The 25,496-nt window shown below is 45.4% G+C and overlaps 1 protein-coding gene across 4 annotated transcripts in view; it reads left to right on the top strand.

Moving 5' to 3' along the window:
* The window catches only part of vti1a (vesicle transport through interaction with t-SNAREs 1A), a 126,988-nt gene extending 114,561 nt beyond the window's left edge, over nt 1-12,427 (top strand). For 2 of the 4 annotated variants that reach the window (XM_010866967.4, XM_010866959.4), the window contains one exon: nt 11,828-12,427. In XM_010866967.4, the coding sequence (XP_010865269.1) occupies nt 11,828-11,921 (94 nt within the window). In that variant the 3' untranslated portion in view covers nt 11,922-12,427. The remainder of the gene's footprint in view (nt 1-11,827) is intronic. The other 2 variants (XM_010866984.3, XM_010866975.3) reach the window with 1 other exon arrangement.
* The last annotated feature ends 13,069 nt before the right edge of the window (nt 12,428-25,496 follow it).

Genomic DNA, 25,496 nt, shown 5'->3' with positions numbered 1-25,496 from the left:
GGGGGGCTTAAGCAAATATTTGAAGACTTTATTTGAAATAGCAAACACACACACACACACACACACACACACACAAAAGGAGTCTCCACACCATTTAATAAAAAGACGTAGACATAAACACACATCATTACTCCCTGGTATCCTTGGCGGCTCTTTTTCCACGTAATTCATTTAAAAGGTGTTATCTGATTTAAAGGGCTAACGTTAGGGGTATAGACAGTGCTCTGGAGGTGGCTTAGGCAAGGCATCGTCACACTATTCCATGATCTAAAGTTATTGTGTAGGAACATTTCTGAGATACAAGCGTGCTAAAATCCCTCAACAGTGCTTCCATAAACCGTGTTTGTGTTTGTCCTGTCCCTGTCGTGTTTCTGCAGTGCTCCCATGCCTCTTTTAATAACTTCAGCCATTCCTGATCCAATGGCGTACCATTGCCAAATTTCATGACAAAGAAATCGGTATCGAATGACAGTCTGGGCTATGTTGCTACTAGCGTTGTCAGACCCAATACGTGTACAGAGAAAGGCGGAACAACATGCCCCTATAAAGCCGACATGAGAAGGTCCCCCAGAAGGCCTAGCCGCACAGCCATGTGAGAGGTTCTAATAAAGCTCAGAGCAGCATCTCTCTATCCGTGCTGGCTATTGTGTTACTGAAACGCAGAGCGCAGACGTCATAAACCATAGCCCGGGTCTGCTCTTCAACATACAGGGTATTCTGGCTTGATTTTTTGTATTTTAAACGAACAGCCAGGCAATACGGATGATTTATGTGGCCTAATGAGATTTCAGTACTGAACAAACAATAAAAAATAATGTGCATCATAGTTCTGGAGGCCGATGGTTCCATGGGTAGCCTGACACCCGTTCAGCAGGGCTCTGTAATCCCATACGCAGCTGGCCCTCTCGTGGAATGTGGCCGAGACGTTTTGTGTTCAGAAATCTTAGCAGGCAAGACTAAATAGTGAGAAAGGGTAATTTATAGGGCTATGTTATTCACGATCAACCTCCAGGCTAGAGAGATTCCCTTCCCAATGTCCTGGTTTGTACAGTGACCCTCCCAGAATGCATTGCAGCATTCACAGCGGATGGCGGCCACGGTGACAGTGCACCTGGGAGGCTTGAAGCAGAACAGCAATAGGGGTCAAGTTAAGCTCATTGTTCTGACGACGTGTTCATCCCACCCATGTATCCTTGCGTACAGTATAACATCATGACAGTAAGACACTCATCTGTTAAGTGTCCAAAAGCTATTTGTTTTTCTTAAAATGTGCTGGTTGTATGTTTCTGTGACAAACCGTTTTACTCCACTGCCTAGTTCAATGGTATGAAATTAGAGAGAGATTGAAGCCTTTAAGGACACACTCAAAAAGCATCCTTGGCTTTTATTAGTCTGTTCCTCATAGTGCCTGTGCCTACGACATGAGAACGGGAGATGGGGGTGGGGAAGTACGCTGACCACACAGTGATTATCTCCTCATGCCCACTCAGCCTTGTACAGAGGGCATCGATTCATCGACCGGGGATACATTGACGATAGGTGGGGCTTGGGATCTCTCATGGGTAATATGAACACGGGGATGTGAAAAGAAAAGGGTTCGTAGTGAGGGAGGGTGACCAGGTGAAGGTGAGGGAGGCAGAGGTTAAACAGGAGTTGAGGTATTGAATAGAGAAGGAGAGCAAGGAGAGGAGAGGATGAGAGACTGGAAGAGAGAAAAGGAGAGTGATAACTACTCTTCTAGCAGACTGCCTGCTCGGGGAGTGATCTGTGTATCTGCCAGGGGAGTGATCTGTGTATCTGCCAGGGGAGTGATCTGTGTACCTGCCAGGGGAGTGATCTGTGTACCCTGCCAGGGGAGTGATCTGTGTACCTGCCAGGGGAGTGATCTGTGTACCTGCCAGGGGAGTGATCTGTGTATCTGCCAGGGGAGTGATCTGTGTATCTGCCAGGGTAGTGATCTGTGTATCTGCCAGGGTAGTGATCTGTTTCTGCTAGGGTAGTGATCTGTGTATCTGCTAGGGTAGTGATCTGTGTATCTGCTCATGGAGTGATCTGTGTCTGCCTGAGGAGTGATCTGTGTATCTGCCAGGGGAGTGATCTGTGTATCTGCCAGGGGAGTGATCTGTGTATCTGCCAGGGGAGTGATCTGTGTATCTGCCAGGGGAGTGATCTGTGTATCTGCTAGGGTAGTGATCTGTTTCTGCCTAAGGAGTGATCTGTGTATCTGCTAGGGTAGTGATCTATGTATCTGCTAGGGGAGTGATCTATGTATCTTCCGGCAGACTGCCTGCTCTGGGAGTGATCTGTGTATCTGCTCTGGGAGTGATCTGTGTAACTTCCGACAGACTGCCAGCTCTGGGAGTGATCTGTGTATCTGCTAGGGGAGTGATCTGTGTATCTGCTAGGGGAGTGATCTGGGTCTGCCTGAGGAGTGATCTGTGTATCTTCCGGCAGACTGCCTGCTCAGGGAGTGATCTGTGTATCTGCTAGGGGAGTGATCTGTGTATCTGCCAGGGGAGTGATCTGTGTATCTTTAAAAATGAGAGAGTCATCCATATGTCACACCAGGACAAAGGGTTGCAGTTGCCTTAAGTTCTAGAAAATTCCTGGAAGAGTTGCAAACAAGGTATTTTCTCTCCCGCTCTATTTCTCCCTCTCTCTCTCGCTCTTTTTGTCTGGCTCTGTTTTACACACACTCACTTAGCCCCCCACTCCTTTCTCTATTTTCTGGGCTCTCTCTCTCTCTCTCTGAATCTCATCGTCCTTCTCTCGACCCTCCAACTCTTCTCCAGCAGAGGTCCACGTCCCAGCCTTGTCTACTGGCCTGGTTGTTAGCCACCAAATAAAAAATTGATGAACTTGTAGAGCCCGGGTTCTGCTCTCATGCGTCTGTGCAAAGCTTCTAAAAAGAAAAAGAGAAGTGCTCTAAAAATGGAGCACACAAGCACCTTGCTGAAACTAGAGTCAAAACAAAAGACATCAAACATCCTTCCTGCAGGTACAACTGTGGCATAGAAGGTGATCGACAGGAAATAGAGCTAAATGATGAACCTGGCTAATTCATGATATGTTGTGAAGGAAGACCGAGCATTCGTTGACCATCAAATCCTGGGCTGTATTGATTCGTTGAAACGTTATGTTATGCTGCCCATTCGATCATTCACAAAGAGAGCAATTGGGTAATTCCATAGTGATTTGACTAAAAAGCCCTCATGAAAATGATATATTATTGCATTTAGGTTCCTATTGCGATCACTCAATCACAACACTACATAGTAGCTAGAGTGAGAGAGAGTGTGTGTGTGTGTGTGTGTGTGTGTGTGTGTGTGTGTGTGTGTGTGTGTGTGTGTGTGTGTGTGTGTGTGTGTGTGTGTGTGTGTGTGTGTGTGTGTGTGTGTGTGTGTGTGTGTGTGTGTGTGTGTGTGGTGTGTGTGTATATATATAAGTACTGTTTTTCTTTCGGGAATTACATGATGTCGGGGACTTTTTTTAAAGTAAATAACATGCAATTAAAGAGCTCTATTTTTTTTTGCCGTCAGCTATAGTGTGTGTGTGTGTGTGTGTGTGTGTGTGTGTCTGAGGGAGTAAGCGAGTTTAAGAAATCTCATTTAACTTGAACACACCCTTGGGGCCAATGGGCAGAACATGCATAGAGAGGCCTCAGATCTCACCCCTCTACAGCTCAGACAGTTTTCTAGGCTCGCAACCGCTCTCACAGCTTTTGTTAGTGGATTTTTCTTTTATTCTGTTATTTGAGCATTCATCATTTGCATTTACGGCACTCAGTGAGGTTTTTTTCCGATGAAGATGATGAGGATTTGACGATTCATTTAAACACGGCCAGTTCTTACACTGTAGGCTCTGTGAATCGATCTTCCATTTGTGTTGCTCAATAACTCCATTTAAACAGAGTACTTTGACACAAGTTTGTGTGTAGAGGAGGGCGCTAAGACGGGGCTGTGGAATCAAATATTTATTTCCATTAGTTTCTGATCAGAAGCAGGCGCGTTAGTCCGGGCTCCAGGCCGCCGCTCTCTGCACCATGTCCATCACTATAACTATTTGTGAACACATTGATCGTTCCAGCAGCCCTCCCCTTTCCCACCTCGCCCCTCTCTCCTCCGCTCCCATGCTGCATATTCCCAGACTTCCAGGGAAAGAACCGGAATGGCTCCGACAGCCATTGATTTTAGTTTTATTGGTCTAGTAGTGGAGAGGCGAAGAGGAGGGAAAATGAGGAGGAAGAAATCTGGGTGTTAAGTTTGTTTTCTAAGCTACTAGTGATACGTTGTGTCCGTCTGTCTGAGTGTGTGTCTGCGTGGCACAAGGGGGCCCCCTGGCACACACACACACACACACACACACACTCTAGAGGTGCATCCCTGGGCTCATTAGGACGGGTAATAAGGGTGTGCTGTGAAGAAAAAACACTAAGGGAGAGGGAAAAGAAAAAAAAATAGAGATTTTAAATTTTAATAACATTGGTACGATTTTGTGAATCTTTCCTGACAGAAAAGTCCTCATTATTTTCATGTGTCTCTGAGGAGACTCTCTTCCAGCCTCCTTCTCCGGGTAAACGGTCTCTTCCAGGGTTTCTGTTTTTCCCCTTGCGCTCTTTCCTGACTCTCTCTCTCTCTCTCTCTCTCTCTCTCCCTCTCTTTTTCTTTCCGTCTCCTTTGCTCTATCACCCTTTCTTCTCTCCGCTCTCTTTCCTGCCTCTCTCCCTTGCTTCCCTGCACATGCATCTTCACCTGTCTTTGGACCACAGCTGCTTTGCTCTCTAGTGAACTGTTTGGTTACTGGCTGGCTGGTAGGGTAGAAGAGTCCTATAACCAATGGAGCCAGCCCACTTGAGCTGCAGTACAAAGCTCAGTGTTGGTGAGTGTCGTGTGTGTGTGTGTGTGTGTGTGTGTGTGTGCGCGTGTGTGTGTGTGTGCATGCATGCATGCGTGTGTGTATTTTTGAGGAAGGGGGTGGGGGGGGACAGAGACTGAGTTGGGGGTGTCACTGAAAGGCCTCATGAGGTGTGCCAGAGGGTGTAAGGCTTATCTCAAACCTTAAGGTGTGTTATGCACATACACACTCACATACACACACATTCTTTCTTATGTCAAGTGTCAAACACAGAAGATGGATCCGGTTTGATAAGTTCTGTTCTGTCTGGAGATGTCAGTGCAGAATCTGCCATAAGCCAGAAGAAACCATGTTTTTCACACTGAAACGCTCTGGTCCAAGATATGTTGGGAGAATTTTACGCTGGCATTATGTGGCTTTATTTTAATGAACAAGGTTTTTTTATGGCATATGACTGGCAGACTGATATGGATCCCATTCCCTTTGTGGCATATATAATATTTGTAGTGAGGTTGAAGGCCTATCTGTTAGAGGAATGACTTTGTAGCACAGAGATTATCATTGCAAATGAGTTCCAGTGTCTTAGGAAGAAGGCAACTGCAGAATGATGTGCTTCATCATCCACTTCATTATGGATGTTAGTGACCAATCTGAATGAACACAATGCAGATATATGGTGCTTTGGTATGAGTGACTCACATGCCTGTATGACGTGTAGATATGGATAGATGACACTGCCTTAGCATTTAAGCCCAATCAGATATACGCTTTCACTGGTCTTCGTCTGTCGGGAAATGTCGCCCTGGTTACTTTGGAAAAGTGACGGGCGACCATTAAAATGTTCACACTATAAAAAGTGTCTCCGATGCAAATCTGGCAACAAGTCTTGTTCATCTAAATTAAATGATTGTGCTGTATAAACGCTCAGTCTAGCTAGCCAAACCAAGAGTGAATATTCCTCCACCTGTACCGTGTCCCTCAATAAGGGGCGTTCTGGCGGTTAATTCCACCGGCAGTCAGAGGGCAGGGTCTACACTCTTTAAAGTGTCACAGACACTCTTTGTTAAATGGATTTCAACATGGCTCAAGTGAATTATGACTACTTTTCTAATCCCTCGCTGCTCTCCTCTACTCTGGGCTGTCCTCTTCTCCACACTCTGTGGCATAAGGGGGGTGGGGGTGTTGCCTGGGCCTCCCCCCCCCCCCTCCACAGGGTGTTTGTCAAGGGGCCCCTAACCACTGCTATATTCATCTACATTACTGGAGGCAGGCCTCCTGTCCCATGCGCTTTATTCATTCAAACAAATGACCAGGTTGGCATCTAGATGGGGGTTTTTGCTGAAAGAGCAGAGGGCCAGATTGAAACCCAGGCTGTAGTGAAGTAGTAACCTGTTTGTCTTATAACACCTTATATTGTTAAGTCATTAGAAATACTATTAGTTATCATATTTTTTTCTACATGATTAATATTTATACGTTTTTCTGTGGTCCAGAACATGTATATAAAGTGCATTCTGAGTGTGTTTCCGACACCTAAAATTTGTTTTATAGATTTATGATATATATAGAATGGTTCGATCTACACACAACATATGATTACATAGTAAAAACAGAGGTTTAGAACATTTATTGAAAGTTTACTGAAATATTGAATGTACATCCGTATTCAGACCCTTTGCCAGGACCCTAAAAATGTAGCTCAGATGCATCTTGTGTCGTTTGATCGTCCTTGACATGATTCCAGAACTTGATTGGGATCTGTTGCAGTTTCTATTGACGGAACATTATTCAAAAGGCACACACCTGTCTATATAAAGGCAAAAACAATGCTATAAATTCCAAGGAACTCTCTATAGAACTCTGAGTTGAGGCGTATATCTGGGGAATGTTAAAGGACAATTGCTGGAGCATTGAAGGTTTCCAGGAGCTCCCTGGGCTCCATCGTTGTTAAATGGAAATGACCAAGGACCAGATGGCAGCTCTATCAGAGCATGGTGGTAGGAGCATCATGCTGTGGGGATTATTCTCAGCAGCAGGGACTGGGAGACTGATTAGCATTAAGGTAAGGCTGAACAGAGCAAAATACAGATGTCCTTGAAGAAGATCTGATCTGGATTGCATAGGACCAGACTCTGTTGAAGATTAATCTTTCAGTATAACAATAACCCAGAGCACACAGCCAAGACAATGCTGGAGTGGCTTCATGACAATTCTGTGAATGTCCTTGAGTTGCCTGGCCAAAGCCCAGACTTGAACCCTACTGAACATCTGTGGGGAGACCTGAACATCTCAGTTCACAGACTCTCTCAATCAAATTTGACAGAGCTTAAGAGGATCTGCCCGGAATTATGGGAGACACTCCCCAAATCCTGGTGTTTAATGCTGGTCAAGGCATACCCAAGAAGACCAGAACTTGTAACGGTACAAGTATTGGAATGGGAGCACATAACAGCATGAATTAATGCATTTTAAAACTTTTTGAATTGATTTAATTGAGATAAAAAAAAACATATCAGGCTATTCTGTTTCAATGAGAGCCTTTCACACATTGTAATAAGAATTTGCGATAATGTTGACGCGTTTCTTGCTGTTGTTTTTTGAGACAAACTTGAGGAGGAACAGCTAGTACTAAATGCCAGGTGGTGGTATTTATAAACCAACATTGTAGAATCCTCCATCTTTGTTTTATTCTCCAGTTTGGCAGCATTTTGTCTCTCCAGTAAACTACAATGGTGAGTGACTGAGAAGGGTTGGTAAAACATTAATTGTATGTTGCTACTGCTTGATAAAAGTAGCCTTTGCAGCTGCTAACATCGCCCAAGTGTCAATATCCCCGGAACAACAAGGAAACACATAGAAAGGCTTCTTCCCCCAATGCATTCAAGCAGCTCTTTAGCATTAGTCGAATATGGTAAAAAAAATCACAAAGGAATTGGATGTGTGTAGCCGCAGGTATGCACCTGTACTCTTTGGTTGAGAATAGAGGGTTTCAGGACCTTCTAAGGTGCTCCAGGCACACTACAAATGGTAATATACAGACAGGTTTCTAATGAAAGGAAAACTTTGAATAAATGAGAGGAGGGACGTAAATTCAGATGATTCCATACAGGTGTACTGCTTGATACAATTAAGCAATTAACATCCTGCCATGCTCTGTGGCATGTATAAAAATGCTGAGCCGGCCTCATCTGATTTTGGATGAAGATGGCAAGAAGATAGGATCTAAGAGACTTCGAACGAGGATTCATCCCTGAGTCTCTTCAAGGATGACAATGCTCCATCCACAGGGTGCAAAGGGACAGTGAATGGTTTGATGAGTAAGATAACGATGTTAATCATATGCTATGGCCTTCACAGTCACCAGATCTCAACCCATTTGAACACCAATGGGTGTGTTTGTGCCGACGTGCTGGACTGGGCTTTCCACCTCCATCATCGCAAAAATAAATGAAGGAATATATTTTGGAAGAATGGTGTTCCATCCCTGCTGTAGAGTTCCAGTAGAGTTCTGTATATTTGTGATTTACTGAAAACATACTGAGCCATGACCCTAAAACAGCAATAGATACTGTAGCGTGGGTTAGGCGTAAAGTTGCACCCCATCTATAACATAGAAATACGTACTGTAGCGTGGGTTAGGCGTAAAGTTGCACCCCATCTATAACATAACAAAACATACTGTTGCGTGGGTTAGGAGTACCGCTGCACCCCATCAATAACATAACAATATGTACTGTAGCATGGGTTAGGCGTAAAGTTGCACCCCATCTATAACATAGAAATACATACTGTAGCGTGGGTTAGGCGTACCACTGCACCCCATCTATAACATAATACATACTGTAGCATGGGTTAGGCGTAAAGTTGCACCCCATCTATAACATAACAATAAGTACTGTAGCGTGGGTTAGGCGTAAAGTTGCACCCTATCAATAACATAACAAAATGTGTATGAAGTCAAGGCGTCTGATTAATATTTGAAGGCACTGTAGACAGCGCCTTCAAATATGTGTATATGCCTAGAGTCGACTTACACTTTTTACAAATGGTTTATGAAAACACTAACACTAAAGTTAATTTACAGGGCTATTTTCCTATCCCCCTAAAAAACCTTTCAGTCGCTCAAAAATAACTTCAACATCCCATCCTCATTCGTGTTGCCTCCCCCCATCCAAGGGAGGAGCAGAATTAACTAGCAGCAGGATCCCCAAACACAACACATACATTAACATGCTAGCATCTCTGTTGGGGCATTTGTGGGTAAATAATCAGGCTAAATAATGGATGGCAATTAAAGGGAAACATGGGGAGATGTTGCCTTGCTAAACAAGCGCTGATTAATGTTTTCCGTTACTCCAATCGGCTGTTATGGAAACACTGCAGCGCCGACACCCTATTAAGTGAGGCCCCTCACTCGAGCCATGGAAACGAGGCCCATTTATTTAGATTTACATCTGACTTACGTGGTTGATTGATGTACTCCGAGCATTGGTGGCATGGGTGGCATTCACACACTGTCACACACACGAACACAAACGCTGGCGTTTACCGTTCAATCATGTTTGCACATACTCAAACACACTTTAAGCACAACAATATACCAACGTCAGGATCTGTGCATGTGGAGTTGCACGTATGTTGAGTTGAAGTGTATGCTGGGTCTCCGGGCTGCTGAGCAGTCTCCAGGCTGAGGGGAGAACCTTTGTCTGGGGGTAGATGACCAGGGATCACATGACCAGGGATCACATGACGGGGTCAGAGGATAGAAGTAGTCTACATGTGGACAATAGAGAAGGTCTTTGTTTTGACTACAGTGGTTGTCTACATGTTGATGGACAGAGGAGGTCTACGTATTGACGACTGGGAGGTCTACATGTTGAAAGACAGAGGAAGTCTGCGTCTTGATGGTAGAGGTGGTTTACATATTGACGATGGAGGAGGTCTGCGTCTTGACGATCAACTAGGAGGTCTTCGTCTACAGGGTAGAGGAGGTCTTTGTCTGCAAGGTAGAGGAGGTCTTCGTCTACAGGGTAGAGGAGGTCTTCGTCTGCAAGGTAGAGGAGGTCTTAGTCTGCAGGGTAGAGGAGGTCTTCGTCTGCAGGGTAGGGGAGGTCTTCGTCTGCAGGGTAGAGGAGGTCTTCGTCTGCAGGGTAGAGGAGGTCTTCGTCTGCAGGGTAGAGGAGGTCTTCGTCTGCAGGGTAGGGGAGGTCTTCGTCTGCAGGGTAGAGGAGGTCTTCGTCTGCAGGTAAGACAGGTTCTTTGTCTGGTGGGTGGAGGAGGTCTGTGTCTGCAGGGTAGGGGAGGTCCTCGTCTGCAGGGTAGAGGAGGTCTTCGTCTGCAGGGTAGAGGAGGTCTTCGTCTGCAGGGTAGAGGAGGTCTTCGTCTGCAGGGTAGAGGAGGTCTTCGTCTGCAGGGTAGAGGAGGTCTTCGTCTGCAGGGTAGAGGAGGTCTTCGTCTGCAGGGTAGAGGAGGTCTTCGTCTGCAGGGTAGAGGAGGTCTTCGTCTGCAGGGTAGAGGAGGTCTTCGTCTGCAGGGTAGAGGAGGTCTTCGTCTGCAGGGTAGAGGAGGTCTTCGTCTGCAGGGTAGAGGAGGTCTTCGTCTGCAGGGTAGAGGAAGTCTATGTCTGCAGGTAAGACAGGTTCTTCGTCTGGTGGGTGGAGGAGGTCTGTGTCTGCAGGGTCAAGGATGTTTTCATCCAGAGGGTCGAAGATGTCTACATCTGGTGGATAGAGGAGTTCTGTGTGGATGTGGAGCTGTTTGACTGAAGGATAGAGGAGTTCTTTGACTGGACGATGGAGGAGTCCTTTAAATGGAGGATGGAGGAGTTTTTTGACTGAAAGGGCAGAGGATGTCTACATTTGGAAAATAGAGGTGGTCTACATTTGGAAAATAGAGGTGGTCTACATTTGGAAAATAGAGGTGGTCTACATTTGGAAGAAAGAGGTGGTCTACATTTGGAAAATAGAGGTGGTCTACATTTGGACGATAGAGGTGGTCTACATTTGGAAGATAGAGGTGGTCTAAATCTGGAGTTAGGACACAGCCATTCTACTGTCACCAGGGTAGATGCTAGGGCTGGGTGTCGGCCCGGGTCCAGGGAAAGAGAAGAGGTAGGTAGGGGGTGACTGGGTTGGCCTGAGTTACAGCTCCGCAGCCCCAGTGATGAATGGCTGGAGCATGGGCTATTCATCTCCTGCTTAGAGCAGCGGACACTGGCCCCTCTCCCCCTCCTCTCCCCCTCAACTCCCCCTTCACATGTCAGCAAATGTGATAATTCTGTCATTTGTCAGGAGTGACGGAGGGAGGGGGAGTGTTTGGGGAGAAGCTTTCTGGACACACACACACACGCACGCGCGCACGCACGCAGATACATCCAAGCCGACATCATCCACCACCTCGTTTAAATACTGTTTTCTGTAAAGTCGACTTAGGCGACAGTTGGAAAATGTAAATGTGCAAAAAGAGTGAGGCGTTTTATGGCACATTCCATCAGTAATTCACTGATTTTATTACCTCCAGGAAACTTGTGAGCCACTTTTTCCACTTTATTATGAAAATAAAATGTTTAAAGCCTGTCTGCAATTGTGTGTGCGCGCGTTTGAGATTGAATGTGTGTTTATGAGTGTGTTTAGGAGTTGCTGGAATTAACATTTGTGTGTGTGGTGTATGCACGCAGGCTTTTGTTTGTGCAGTGTGTCTGTGTGTCCGTGTGTGTTTGGATCCTTTCTGGACAGCAGCCTTGTCAGTGTGTGTTAACTCTGTGAACAGTAAATACCCCTGTATGATGCCCTCATGGCACCTATTAAACATGATAACCTCTGAGTCAAGGGCACTTTGTTACACAGAAATGCGTAAATGTGTGGGTGTGTTTCAGACGTCTCTGTGGATTCAAACATTACCGTGACCCTTGGCTGACCCTGTCTTCTCATTTTCCCCTCTTTTTCCTGCCCTTCTCCTCCCTTTCCCTCTGCAGAATCATCCAGAACCGAGTCCTGGTGTTCGTGCTCGGCGCCATCATCCTCCTCACCATCGTCCTGGCCATCTATTTCAATGTGCGAGGGCAGTGATCTCCACCAGTGCTCAAACACATATTCCATCACACACACACACACACAAAACGTGTGTGATTAATAGCGACAAAAGCGTTGCTCTGGAGTAATTAGGACAAATGGTTCCCATGAATCACTCTTTCCGGCCCCTGACAGGGGTCTCTCCCTCTCTCTTTGAGACAGCCCCCACTGTTGTTTTCTTGTTATTGATATTATTCATGGTGTTTTCACTGGACTGTTTGCATGGGAGACCATCTCCTCCCAGGGCAGACAGTCCGTGGGGATTGACAGAGTCTAGGCAGGCTTGGAGAGGAACAGCCTATTACTGTTGTTTATTCACTACTTCCCTGCTCTGACCTAAGGTAGCCGCGCTCACGTGTGTGCGTGTGTGTGTGTGTTTGTTTGTGTGCGTGCGTGTGTTTGTGCGTGCGTGCGCGTGAACAAATATCTGTAAACAGGGATTTCTCTCCCTTCCTGTCATCTAGTCTGTTAAACTGTAGACTCTGTCAGATTAACATTGGTAACAGATTAACATGGGGCTACTATATGCATTCACACTGACACACTGACCCCAGTTATGTTGCTCCTAACTGTCCTCTTTATCAAACTGGCCGGTACAATATAGACAGGACAACACAATGGACAGTCCAATGAGAGGCAGTATTCACAGGCCCTTCTTTCATTACGCTGAGGCCCAAATAAAACGGACAAGATATATATGACCCATAGAAAGAGTATGAAAAAGTATACTTGTGTGCTTTTGCTCTAAATCGGAGAACCGAGATAGATCCAGGATTTGCTAGGAATGCCTCCCCCATACCCCAGCCTTCTCAGATTACTCCCATCACTGCTGTCAAATAGACTGGAGGGCATCTGTACATTATCCAGGCTCCATCAACCACTCTCCCATCATATCTGCATACATGACATTGTTGCAATTAGGCAACATGTATGTAGAAAAAGACACAATACTTTTTCTTTATTTTTTTTTCGTATTACCAGTGATCCTGTTGCTATTTATTTGTAAGTATTGTTTTAGAAATGTTTGTGGTTATTGTTAAAGATCATGTGAAAGCATTTGTGTAATTTCTGAAGATTCCTCTTAACGTGATGCGGCGCGGACTGGGTGTCTCTGGCCTGTGCTCATCGGATTGTGTTCCCCAGTTCAGGCCCAACTGACACATGGACCTCTTTGATTGTGTGTGAATTCAGATCCGATTCATTTTAAATTTGAATGATATTTCTCTGATGCCCTGTTGAAATACTCCTATTTTTATGTCAATGATGATAGCGCTATCTTTTACGTAGAGTCTTTAACAGGAAACCTATTCAGGCTGACTTGTGGCTTGATGTGGCTACAATGCTATGTGTTTTTCGTCCTTGTTTTGAAGGGGACAGCCATTCTACTGTAGGTGGGGCGGGGTGAGCGGGGGGGGGTTTAGTGGCACTGCAAATAGATTTTTTTAACGTGACTTGAGCGTCCAGTCGTCAGGGCTGAATGACACTCACATTCAAACGTATTGCAAACAGGTCACACACACACAGAAGCACACTCTCACCTCCAGACAGTCTGCGGTCTCTGCCTAGTCAGACCAGAGACCCTCCAGCCTCTCTCGGGCAGCGTGTGCACGCACGCACGCGCGCACGAGAGGCCATTTGCTATTCCGTTTCAGGCCAAGCAGATTGTCTTACTTGGGAAGCGGCCTTGGTGGGGGGGCGTTCTCCGCCACCGCCTCCCAGCAGCCCCGGCGGCTTCAAAGGTTCAAATTAATGGGCAACAAAACAGTGCGTCTCGGGCCATCCCACGTGGGCCCAAGCCGGGGAGGGTTATCATTAGGCAGAGGAGTAATGAAGAAAGACCAGGAGAGGGAAGAGAGGAGAGCGAGCGGGTCCCTGCCAGTTGGACAGACCTCATCTGATAATCACCTGTGCGACTGGTTTTCCCATCAAAGCAGAACCCTGGCGGTTGGGTTTGGCTGTCTGCACAGGCCTGGTTTGTTGAGCAAACCGATTATTGTTTTATTGTTTTTCTATACTTATCTATTATGTACCTGCAAGTGTGTGTGCCCCCAACCCCCCCCCCCCCCCGCCCACACAAGCTCGTCCTCTCTTCCCCAATCCACTCCCCTTTCCCCCACTCCCCCCTGTCTCTCCCTCTCTCTCTCTCCCGGCCTGTCAGGCTGAGCTGAGTTGCGGCGGTGCAGCCTATCCTCCACCGTGCTCCGTGGCTGTGGCAGGCAGAGAACGTGGCTCCATTTGAAGTTGTAATGGTGTCAAAAAGTCAGGGCTGACTGACAGGCGTCAGTCCCACTGGGCCTCATTAAAAACAGACCCACTTGACAAGGAGATAATTGAGCGCCAGCGACGTTGCTGCCTGGGCTCCATTTAGATGTTTTTATTTTCTTTCATTATTAGTTCCGGCTATTATGTTCGTTAAGAAATGGCATTAAACAACGTTAGACGGAGGACGGGGGGGCTAACGGTTTATTTAGAAGGGGGGGGTATTTAAACAGGAGGCCTGTCATGTGATGCCTTGGTTTGGCAGACGCCTGGGATCATCTGCCAGCTTGGTACTTTTTTTTTTTTTAATCTAATTTCTCTCGTTCTTTTTCTCTGTCCGTCCTAGTCCCTTTTTTTCCACAGACCTCTTACATCTCTCCACCCCCCCCCCCCCCAACCCCCCACCCCCCCCCCCAAAAAAAATCTCTCCGTCTAATCCTCTGTCCTTGTTTCCTTCCCTGGCGCTTTTCTCCTCCTTCTCCTCCTCTCCCTGAGAGCTGCGGGTGCCTTTGGAATATGAAATAGATTATTCATTAGCCCCGTCTCTTCTGTGGCTGATTTGGTTTTGGACGAGTGGATGAGGAGGAGGGGAAAAACTTGTCAAAAATAGGTTCTATCTTATTCCGAGGGGCAACAAAAGCAGCAGGTACAGGCACCTTTTAATATTTCATTACGCTCGGTGTTAACCCGTCCTAACAGGCTGGAGGTGTGTGAGCTCCTTGCAGGCAGGCAGAAGGGGTTGTTGAGTATTGTGATGTCTAAAGTGGTTTCAAATCGTTTGGCTGTTTGGCTGCGGAGGCTAGTTTTTGGGCGTACCCGTCCGTGGTTCTGTGACGGGTGGGACGGTGTTATGCAGTTTCTGTCATTAGGTTTGGGTCGCATCTCCTTGGATGCGTGTCATCCGTTGCGCGTGGGCCAATGCGCCCTACCAAGGGCCCTCTCAGCCACAGCGCATGTTGAGTCCAGGCCTCCTGTTGTTTGAGACGGAACCCAGGGGTCCTCTCCTGAAGATTTGGGAGATGGGCTACTTAAACTGGTAAAAGGGGGCGAATTGTTCCCCAGACAAGCCAACCTCTCAGCGGTGTCCCTGTCTGGTACAGACTCCTGTCATTTGTCAGGCGTTTAGGCGGACCGGGATTGTGACAAGGAGCGTTTGAGCCGTTCTCCCTCAGAAGGGCGGGCCTTAAACGGGATAAACAGCTCCAACAGTGGGATCGCACTGGGAGGCAGGCGTTTTATCTCCCAGAGAGTCTCTGTGTGTGTGTTCCACTAGGGGGGACGCCCGCCCACAGACCACCAGACACAAGTCCACAACAATGCAGATGAATCTGCCTCTGTTTGGACTGTCCACACACCCACACACACAAACACACAAACACACACATCCATCTCCACTGTCACACGTGTGTTGGACCAAGCCCTTTGACCCCTTGTATTCTCTGGCTGTGGAGAAAGAGCCGTGTTGTCCCTTTGTACACGCCAATAGTCACAGTAGAATGGCTGTCTTTCTTTTTTCTTTTTTTTTTTTACTCCATACTTTTCTTTTTCAGCAACATCGACGCTGGTGTTCATTTTAATGGTGTTTATGCACACGGACGTGACAATGACCCCATTCTCATTGGAAACCAGAAAGCTAAAGCCATGTGGAGATTGTCTCCCGTGCGTGTGTGTGTGCGTGCGTGCGTGCGTGTGTGTCTATGTTTCAGTCTGCCCATCTGTAAGTTAAGTCTAATATCTTGATGACCAGGTCAGGTCTAATTAACCCATATTCTGTAGCTGATCTGAACACACTTTGCTGCTTTCCATACTTTATTTGGGCTGTTTTGTTGTTTTCCCAGAGTCATTTTGTGATTTCTGTGATGTGATGGATCCTAGTGTTGTCATTAAAGCAGTATTGCATTTCAACAACAAAGATGCCCTGTCATCATTTCCTGTCATACACCCTCCTCCGGCCCCCTCGTTCTGTCACTCATTCCTCTCCGAAATGCATCCTGACACTTGAGGAGGAGGAGGAGGAGGAAGAAACGACGGAGTCTGTAAGTTTCAAATTAACCCACAGCTAAAACTCGTCCCGATCCTCCGTTTGTACCACTGACCCGCGTGTCGGTTGTGTTGCAGTGTCACGGCCACTCCAGCCCAGATGGACCGTTGGTGCAATGTGAACCGCGTAGTCAAAGACCAGGTCAGACGTTGACTGATGCAGACTAAACGGCCGCCGCCCCCCCCGTTCCCTTCCCCTCTCATCACCCTCCCTGTAGAATACTGACATATCTTTGGAGCTAAAATTAACGCTTTACCACTACAAAGGAACACGGTTGTAACTGCCTCTGCCATTTGCATGGTAATGAGAACTTAATATAATGCACCCTGTGTTAGAGCTTTTTAAATGTTTGTGTACTTCTAACCTCTAGTTTCATTAGGCAATGCTTAGAATTTCATTACAGCCCTAATAGCTGTTACATGAATGGGAGAGATGCTGCAGTAATGTTGCAAATTGTTTAAAGGTAATCATTCTGTGCTACGGTGAATGGTATCCCAGAAGCACGTTAAAATCTGTCGTAATTGGGTCTGTTCTCTTCGGAGACCAAATGCATCATTCCGGGTAAACCCAGAAACAAAGGTATATTGTCTGTGGAGATGGACTGAGGAATCGATGGAGAGATGGGTGGATGTACAGGTGGAGAGATGGGTGGATGTACAGGTGGAGAGATGGGTGGATGTACAGGTGGAGAGATGGGTGGATATACAGGTGGAGAGATGGGTGGATGTACGGGTGGAGAGATGGGTGGATGTACGGGTGGAGAGATGGGTGGATGTACGGGTGGAGAGATGGGTGGATGTACGGGTGGAGAGATGGGTGGATGTACGGGTGGAGAGATGGGTGGATGTACAGGTGGAGAGATGGGTGGATGTACAGGTGGAGAGATGGGTGGATGTACAGGTGGAGAGATGGGTGGATGCAGGTCGTGACTGTTGAGCGAGTCCCACACTGTACAGTAATTTACTTTCCATATGGTGTCTTACCAGACAAGATTCTAAATTTCCAACTGGGAGGCATCAGTAGAGAAATCAGTGTCTTCAAAAGACGGACTGCCATTCATGTTCCCCATAGCCGGAGATCTGAGCAAACGCTGATAACCTGCGACATCTTTCTGGAAAACGGGGATTCGATCAGCTTTGATGGAGCACATCCTCTATGACAGCCTACTGAAGAGTTGGCTAATGAACTGGGGAGGGTGGTGGGGGGCATCACTTAGCATGGCAACATGGAGAAAGAAGGAAGGGGGGGTTGAGGGGGAGGGACGGAAGAGCAGGGGTACAATTGCATCAGGGAGGAATTTTCTATGCGTGGTTGTCCGAACATAAACTTCAGCTCACAGCTAGACAATGGATGGATAGACATGAGGAAGAAGAGATGGATGGACATGAGGAAGACGAGATGGATGGACATGAGGAAGACGAGATGGATGGACATGAGGAAGACGAGATGGATGGACATGAGGAAGACTAGATGGATGGACATGAGGAAGACAAGATGGATAGTCATGAGGAAGATGAGACAGATGGATAGAAATGAGGAAGACGAGATGGATAGACATGAGGAAGACGAAATGGATAGACATGAGGAAGATGAGATGGATAGACATGAGGAAGATGAAATGGATAGACATGAGGAAGATGAGATGGATAGACATGAGGAAGATGAGATGGATAGACATGAGGAAGATGAGATGGATAGACATGAGGAAGATGAAATGGATAGACATGAGGAAGATGAGATGGATAGACATGAGGAAGATGAAATGGATAGACATGAGGAAGATGAGATGGAAAGATGAGAGGTATTGTCTCTACGTTACTACCAGCCCTAGAAAAGGGAAATCAAACTCGCCCTGTTCTCTATCCCCCTCCGTGATACCTCTGCCTTGGAAGGGGGGTGGTGATTAAATATTCATGAAGGCATGTCCAATCGGAAAGCTTGTCTGACGATCATTCTACACAGGGCAGGAAGTGGAATTGGATTCTTGCAAGGGGGGCCCCTACAGGTTGGCATGAGGGGTCAACTGAATGTGGAGTTCAAAGGTTAAATAATGTATATTATGTCCTTATGTCCAGATCCAACTTCCCCTCATAATGTGGTAGAATACATCTAAGACAGAAGGATGGAAACCTGCAAGCCCTCTGTTGGATTTCATGCTTTCTCCGCTGTGTCTCTTAGTATGTAGGACAATGTTCCGTTTGAAATTGGGTCTGATTTGGAAATCACAGACATGACACGAGATTCAATATGTATTCACTGAAGACACTCGCAAAGAAACACATGCTGTTTTAAACGCAGCACAGACGCACACCTCTATTAAGTAGTATGGAAGCGGCAATAAAATGCACAACTTTTTTTCATCTCAAAGATTTTTCTGATGGCCAGATGAATAGAGAGCCCTTATTGATTTTTCTTCCCATGCAGTGACTGGGATTACCCATTTTCTCATTCATTTTTAAAGACAACTTGGGATTCTTCCCCCTTTCTCTCTCTCTCTCCTCCCTCTCTATCACGTTTTTTCTATGTGATTGCACCTCCCCTTCTGTGGCAAAATCCCTCCTTGACCCTGAGAATTGTAATTCTGCTATAGATCACAGCTGTTGAATATTAGGCCTTACAAAAGCGGTTAAATAAAATATGTTCAAATGGCCCAATCCCAGAGGCCACGGCAGAAATTCTAATCAGGTGAGTAAAGGAGTCGGTGGGGGTTGTGGGTAGAGTGTATCACTGCAATCCTACTGGCCGAGTAGGTGGAACAGGACGACCAAACCTGTATGCGACACATCAGCAACACACAGGATCGTCCTCTGTGATAGCATGCGATGCTGGTTAAAGCTGCTTTAACCATGCGATGCTGGTTAAAGCTGTTTTTTTTAAGAGAGTTATTGTGATGATGGGAAAAAAACAAAGGCTGGAGCTGTGTCTTATGAGAAGTTGCAAGCAAGCAAGCAAGTTTATTTATAGAGCACAATTCATACATCGAAGCAATTCAGTGTGCTTTACAAAGAAAAATATATGGAAGTACAATAACATAAAAACAAATACTCAAATGAAAACATCAAAGCAAATGAAGATCTTGAACGAAAGTTCATTCCAAATAATTTCAGGTGGTTTGACACGTAGGTTACGCTTGTGTAGCAGAACACCCTGGGAGACATCTCCGTGTCGCCCGATGATGAGGCTTCCAGTGTATTGCCATCCACCTGAAGGTCTTTAAAGGGCCAACACTCAACCTGGCCTCCCGGGTCAATTAAACACACTGCCAAATAATTGAGTCTCCAAGTATTAAAACACTCATTTGTGCTCCTGGACCACCGTTCTAGGCCTTGCCCCCCCCCCCCCCCTCATTTCACCAGAGTCGGTGGGGGTCAGAATTGATTAATTACGCCATATTTGAGCGTAGAGGTTATGGTCGTTGTTTTACATAGACGTCTATGAGTTTCATTTGAAGCACACTTTAACTTGGCAAGTCGTCGCTTGGTCTGCAGGATTATCTAAGATGGAAGTAGGTTTAGAGCCTCTTGTGACATAGGAACTGAGGCTTTTTACTCAGGCGCAAAGGCTGACACCATTCAACTGACATGCAGAACTGCCGCTGAGCCGGACTGTCCATGGAGAGTGATTGATTGGAGCTTTATCCCTCGGCGTGTTCAGATAACTACGAGACGCTCAATTACACACTGGGATTAAAATGCTGAATTTCACCGACTGACTCCCTCTGAGAAATACCTGCGACCTTCAGTCAACCGTCAGACTCTGAACAACATCAGCTGGAGGTTTGGCATCGACAGTTGAACACTTGGAGTGGAGCGCAGGGCCTCGCTGCCCAAACGGGTGTGGGATGGAAGAGTTCACAAATTGACAACACAATATTCACATTTGGTTGTTTATTTTTACATTTTGTTTTTCCGTTTGGGAGGAAATGAATCCACACACGCCGCGTGTACATTAAATCCTCATGAGCCATTATTACGCATTAGAATAATAATAATTGTGTAGACAGCAACTTATGAATCATTAATCGGTGCGGTTTCCATCTGGGGGTTTCTGACGGTGTTGTGTCGGAGGGGGGGGGGCATGGGCCCCCACAGACAAGTCAGTACTGTGATAGAGGAGGAAAAATGGGGATGTGAAAAAGACCGAGAAATGCATTACATTGTGAAACAGTCAGTGTAACCTCAGTAGCACTCAACTCTGAATATCAGATGCAGCGTAACATGTACGGACTATAGATTTCTCCTGTAAATGGAATATCTATTTCGTCATTGTTTTCTTGGAACTTGGAATGGAGAACCATGAGCCCTGTTCACACCTGGCACCAATATGCATCGTTGTCCTGATCTCGTCCTCACTCTCAATTGTATCCACAATTTCGTGACGGGTGTGGACCGGCAGAATGAGGGCGCGCATTGTGCAGATGCGGACAGGTCGCGCGCATTTTAATGCAGTGTTCGAAAACACGACGGAAAATGCAGACAATCAGAATGGGGACAAAATCCGGACACGCGTGAGTGAACCAGGTGTTAATGAGGCCATTGAAATCACGTGTTGGGGTACTTCTCATGTTTGCCAGGCGGGAAAAGTATTGTACAGCTCTTTGCTACTAGTACAGTGTAAGTGAGTTATACAATGCAGATTCAGCGAGATGGAATAATGAGGTCCAATAAGAGCGAGAAATGCCTCACCTTGAACAGTACGCAACAAGTCGTGAAAGACAGAATAAGCATTTGGTTATACAAACTAGGATTTCTGCTTTTGTTCCTTCCCCATGAATGCAAGATTTTAATTCTAAATACTTTCTCCTTTGAATGGTACCAATACCGTGCCAGAAAGTCCACCTACTTGACCTTTTCCACATTTTATTTTGCGTCTGCTTTGAAAATTTGGTAAATTGACGTTTTGCCTCTAATCTACGCACAATTCATGTCAAATTGGAATTTTGTTTTTAGGAATTCATTACGAATGAAAAGCCGAAATATCTTTAGCCATTAAGTATTCAGCCCCTTAGTTATGGAAAGCCTAAATACATTGACTCTCTGCGCTGTCATGGGTGTTAACATGACTTTTGAATGAATAACTCATGTGTACGCTACACACTATTGTCTGTAAGGTCCTTCAGCTGAGTAGTTAATTTCAAGCACATATTCAATCACAAAGCCCGGGAAGGTTTTCTAAAGACTTGCACAGAATAGTAGATATAAAAGAGAAGAAAATACAAAAGCAGCCACTGAATATCCCTGTGAGCGAGGAAAAGTTATTAATTAGGCATTGGATGGTGTATCAATACCCACAGTCACTACAAAGATACAGGTGTCCTTCCTAACCCAGTTGTGTGAGAGGAAGCAAAGCCCTTAGGGATTTCTCCTTGAAGCCAACGGTAATTTTAAAACAGTTACAGAGTTTAATGGCTGTGATAAGAGAAAACAGTGGATGGAGCAAAACCATTGTAGTTACTTAATACTAACCTAAATGACACAGTAAAAAAGAAGGAAGCCTGCACAGAGTCACTATTTTTAGTGCTTCTTCAGAATGTCTAAAAACATTGAGTGATTGTGTACTATCCAACGGTCCTGTATAATGGATGTACTCCTGTTCAGTGCCTGGGGAAGCTTCCATCCAACAGCAGAGAGACAACCCGGCACGAGTCTTCATTCAGTTTGGCTATGTTGGTTGTGGGTAAATATATGAAGCCTTGTTTGTCTAAGTGGACCTCCAGTCCAGTGTGATTGCTGTATACATTTCATATATCAGTTGAAACTTTTTCTTTAAACAGTCAAATTTGGTTCGTGCGAGGAGAATTTATATCGATAGCATGATATCACGTCGTCCACACAGTTTTTAGATTTATTTTGTATATCATTTCGGCCAGGTTATAACATACACACACCTAGGAAGAAATGAATCGGTAGTTAATATCAAGTTGTGCCTTGTTGTGTGATTGTATCCATCAGATTGTAAATGTTCCGTCATTTTAAGATGGTGGCCCTCAAGTCAGCCATGAAGGCCCTTTACTCTATGACTTTCTGTTATAATCGAGTTGCCACTTGTCTTACAAGGAGGTAGAATGGTGACATATACTGATGACTCCACACCCTGCAAATCAGTCAGAATGGGTCCTAAATAAAGTACATCTAAAATGAACAGTATTATATTTGGTTAAAAACATTCTCTGAGGACTTATATGGCTCTACGCATGCATACAAGCTGTAGTCATCGAGAGGTTTTGGTGGTTACGGGATTAACGTTGGAAAGACAGTTGTCTATGGTTAGCCTATATGGAAAACCGTTCTGATTGCCTTTAACATTACACGAACACTGTGCATGCTCTTTCCTGGTTTACCTATAACATACACCTCAGATTCCTGTACATAGCCCAGAAGACATGTCAAATACATTGGGTGTATGTTGTCTAACACCAGCAGCACATGTATACCAAGAAAGATGGTGGGTGTGTAAATGGACTTTATATGATGGTGATTGTTATTCAGGGTGCCACTATGGGGTGTTTTCACTGTCCCCAAGTCCAAACCTAACTCCAAGCAACGCGCAGTGTTGTACAGAGCCGGAGTCACCTGGAACCACCATCCACCCTAAGTGAGTCAAGAAAACAGCAAAGTGACCTTTAGGAGACTGATAAAACAACATCTCGTCTCAGCAACACGTACTGTGAAGAGATGAAAACACACTATCTACTACAATCACACAGAAAGGCACACAGAATCTAGACTTTGTATTTTATTTACGGTGTTAGCCTATCAGTGTGTCACTCTTGTCATTTGTCGTTTTGTTACCTCGGCACAAAGTAGCTGGGGATCCAAATAAACCAAGAGTAAACAATTTAATGTGTAATTACATATTCATTTTATGTGATTGTGTAATAATGAATTAAAAACGCAGTTACATTACGGTGACTATATAACTACCATGTTATTACTGCAGACATGATTTGGACTTTGAAGTCAGAATGTTGGTAAGTAAAAACACAGTGATCAGTGTGTTTGAGAATGGAACAGAACAGAGTGTGAGCAGGCAGAAACAGGCAAACACTGTCTCCATAAAAAAGCCTCTACTTCATCTGTGGAGTCCCAGAACCGGGAGATCCTATAGGAAGGTGAGGTCAGGGGGTTCACATGTCAAAGAGGCTCCTCGTTGATGGATGACACTCTGAGCGCTGCCGTACCCACCCGTACAACTAACCACCGAAAAGGCCTTAACGTCAACCAAATAAATAAATAAACAGGACACATCAAAGGGATTTTCAAAAAGAAAAACAAAGCCAGCACACACACACACACTCTCACACACACACACACACACACACACTCACACACATACAGGGAGGGAGGGAGGGAGGGAGGGAGGGGGGGTGGGGGGGGGACTCAAAGGGCTGAAAACGTGCAGATAGTTTACTCTCCAATGACACCCAGCTTGAAGAAAACACCAGACAAAACAAAACACAGTGGCGAGAACTAGGTGTTTGATTGGATATTCAGTTTGATAGGCGGCTCAACAAGAAATTGGTTCGAAACAGATGGTTGCCATGTTCTCTTTTTCATGAAACGTAAAGGTACTTAAAGTAATCTTCACCCCCAATCCTCACGTCTCATATCGATGAGGTCAGCAGCGTACAGGAAGAATCTCCTGGTAACCGCATCCCAACTCCACAACACAGTCAGCTACTGTGAAGCCCCAAATGATGGTTCGGTAAATCAAAGCCATCAGCCCCCTTTCAAACGAAAATGTCTTCCTAGCCCTGATGGTGGTGATGGAAATTGTGTGCTGCATAGCTCAGATGGTTAACCACGGCTCTTATAACTCTGGGGTTATTGGTTCAATCAATACAGGGAGGCGGTATGAAAATATTTCACTCAACACTAAGTAGCTCTGGATAAGAGTGAGAAATGATTGAGAGTTCAGTGATTTAAATGTAAACAAATAAATGAAATGGTTTGGGCCTGTTTTGTGAGCTCATTTCTTTTTCTTTTTTTATTGCCATTGAAGTATCAACAGTTCACTCACCATTTGTGAGAAAAAAAAAACCAGTTGAAAGCATACCCACTTTTATCTATTTATTTACCACTGCACCATTGTTCACAATTCTAAACTATGGTGAAGTTGCTCTTGAAGTTGTATTAGCCTGAAGCTTCAATGGTTGGTTAAGCTCAAGTCAATATATATTGTATTTGGGGTTTTGGGTGAAAAGACAATGTGTCAGATTGTTGTAAATTGGAGGTAACTGTGTTGTGGTTTTCACAGTTGTGTATGGGAATGAAGCCCATATGACAGGTTTCTGCTCTTAGTGCTGGTGGCTTTAAAATACTCAGTTGAGGCATGCTTTGTGAAATACTGAGAAAGACCCATCTGTATGTGTATGTAAATGTGTGTGTATTTTCGTGTAGTTGTAAACTTTATTGCTCAAAATAAATGAGGACATCAACTAATGAATCGGACATTTTTCCAGTCCTCCCTTATTTGAAAGGCTGTTTGCTTAGTGTTTCGGGGTTTGTGATTAAGATTTAGGCTAGATTTAGGTTTGGGATTAAGAGTTGGGCTAAGTTTAGGTTTGGGTTTAAAAGTTGGGATGAATTAGGTTTGGGGTTAAGACTGTCGACAAGATTATTGATTGACTATGTGTGAATGTGTGGACGGACAGTCTAGAATGGACGGCCACACCATTCATCAGTGTAAAGATACTATAGATCAGTACAATCTCTTCTGATTTCTGCTATATTCTCTCTCTCTCTCTCATTCTTTCCATCCCTTTGCTGTGTTATACAGGTTTTACTCCCATAGATCTAATCTTGATCGGCTCATTCCCTCCCCTTTCTCTATACCTTCCTCAACACTTTTCTTCTTGTCCCTGACATCATATATATTTTTCTCCCTTTCTCCTCTCTGGCATCCGCTCCTCTCCTTCTTCTGTCTGTCTTTCCTTCTGTCTCTCCCTGGTTTTTAATCAACCGACAGTGGCCAGCCTGTACTCAGTGAGCCTAGCTCAGTTTAGTACAGTTGAAAGAACACATCAGATTTCTGCTGCTTTCTCTGAGGGCTGATAATATGGGCTCTCTTACCTGTTAGGAGCTAGTGAGGCGTCCCTCCTCCCTTTAAATGAACTTCAGAGGGGGAGATTGACAGAAACACAGAGAGAGAGGGCCTGTTTGACTGGCGGCCCTGTCAAAGTGCACCCAGAGGCTCTCCCCCACTCTCCCCCACACTCCCTCACCCTCCCTCACACTCCTTTCCACTTGCTGGCTCTCTGAGTTGATTTGGTC

Source organism: Esox lucius, chromosome 5 (assembly GCF_011004845.1).
Source record: "Esox lucius isolate fEsoLuc1 chromosome 5, fEsoLuc1.pri, whole genome shotgun sequence".
Lineage (NCBI taxonomy): Eukaryota > Metazoa > Chordata > Actinopteri > Esociformes > Esocidae > Esox > Esox lucius.
Note: the sequence above shows the minus strand (reverse complement) of the source record. Positions and strands in the feature narration are given on the sequence as shown.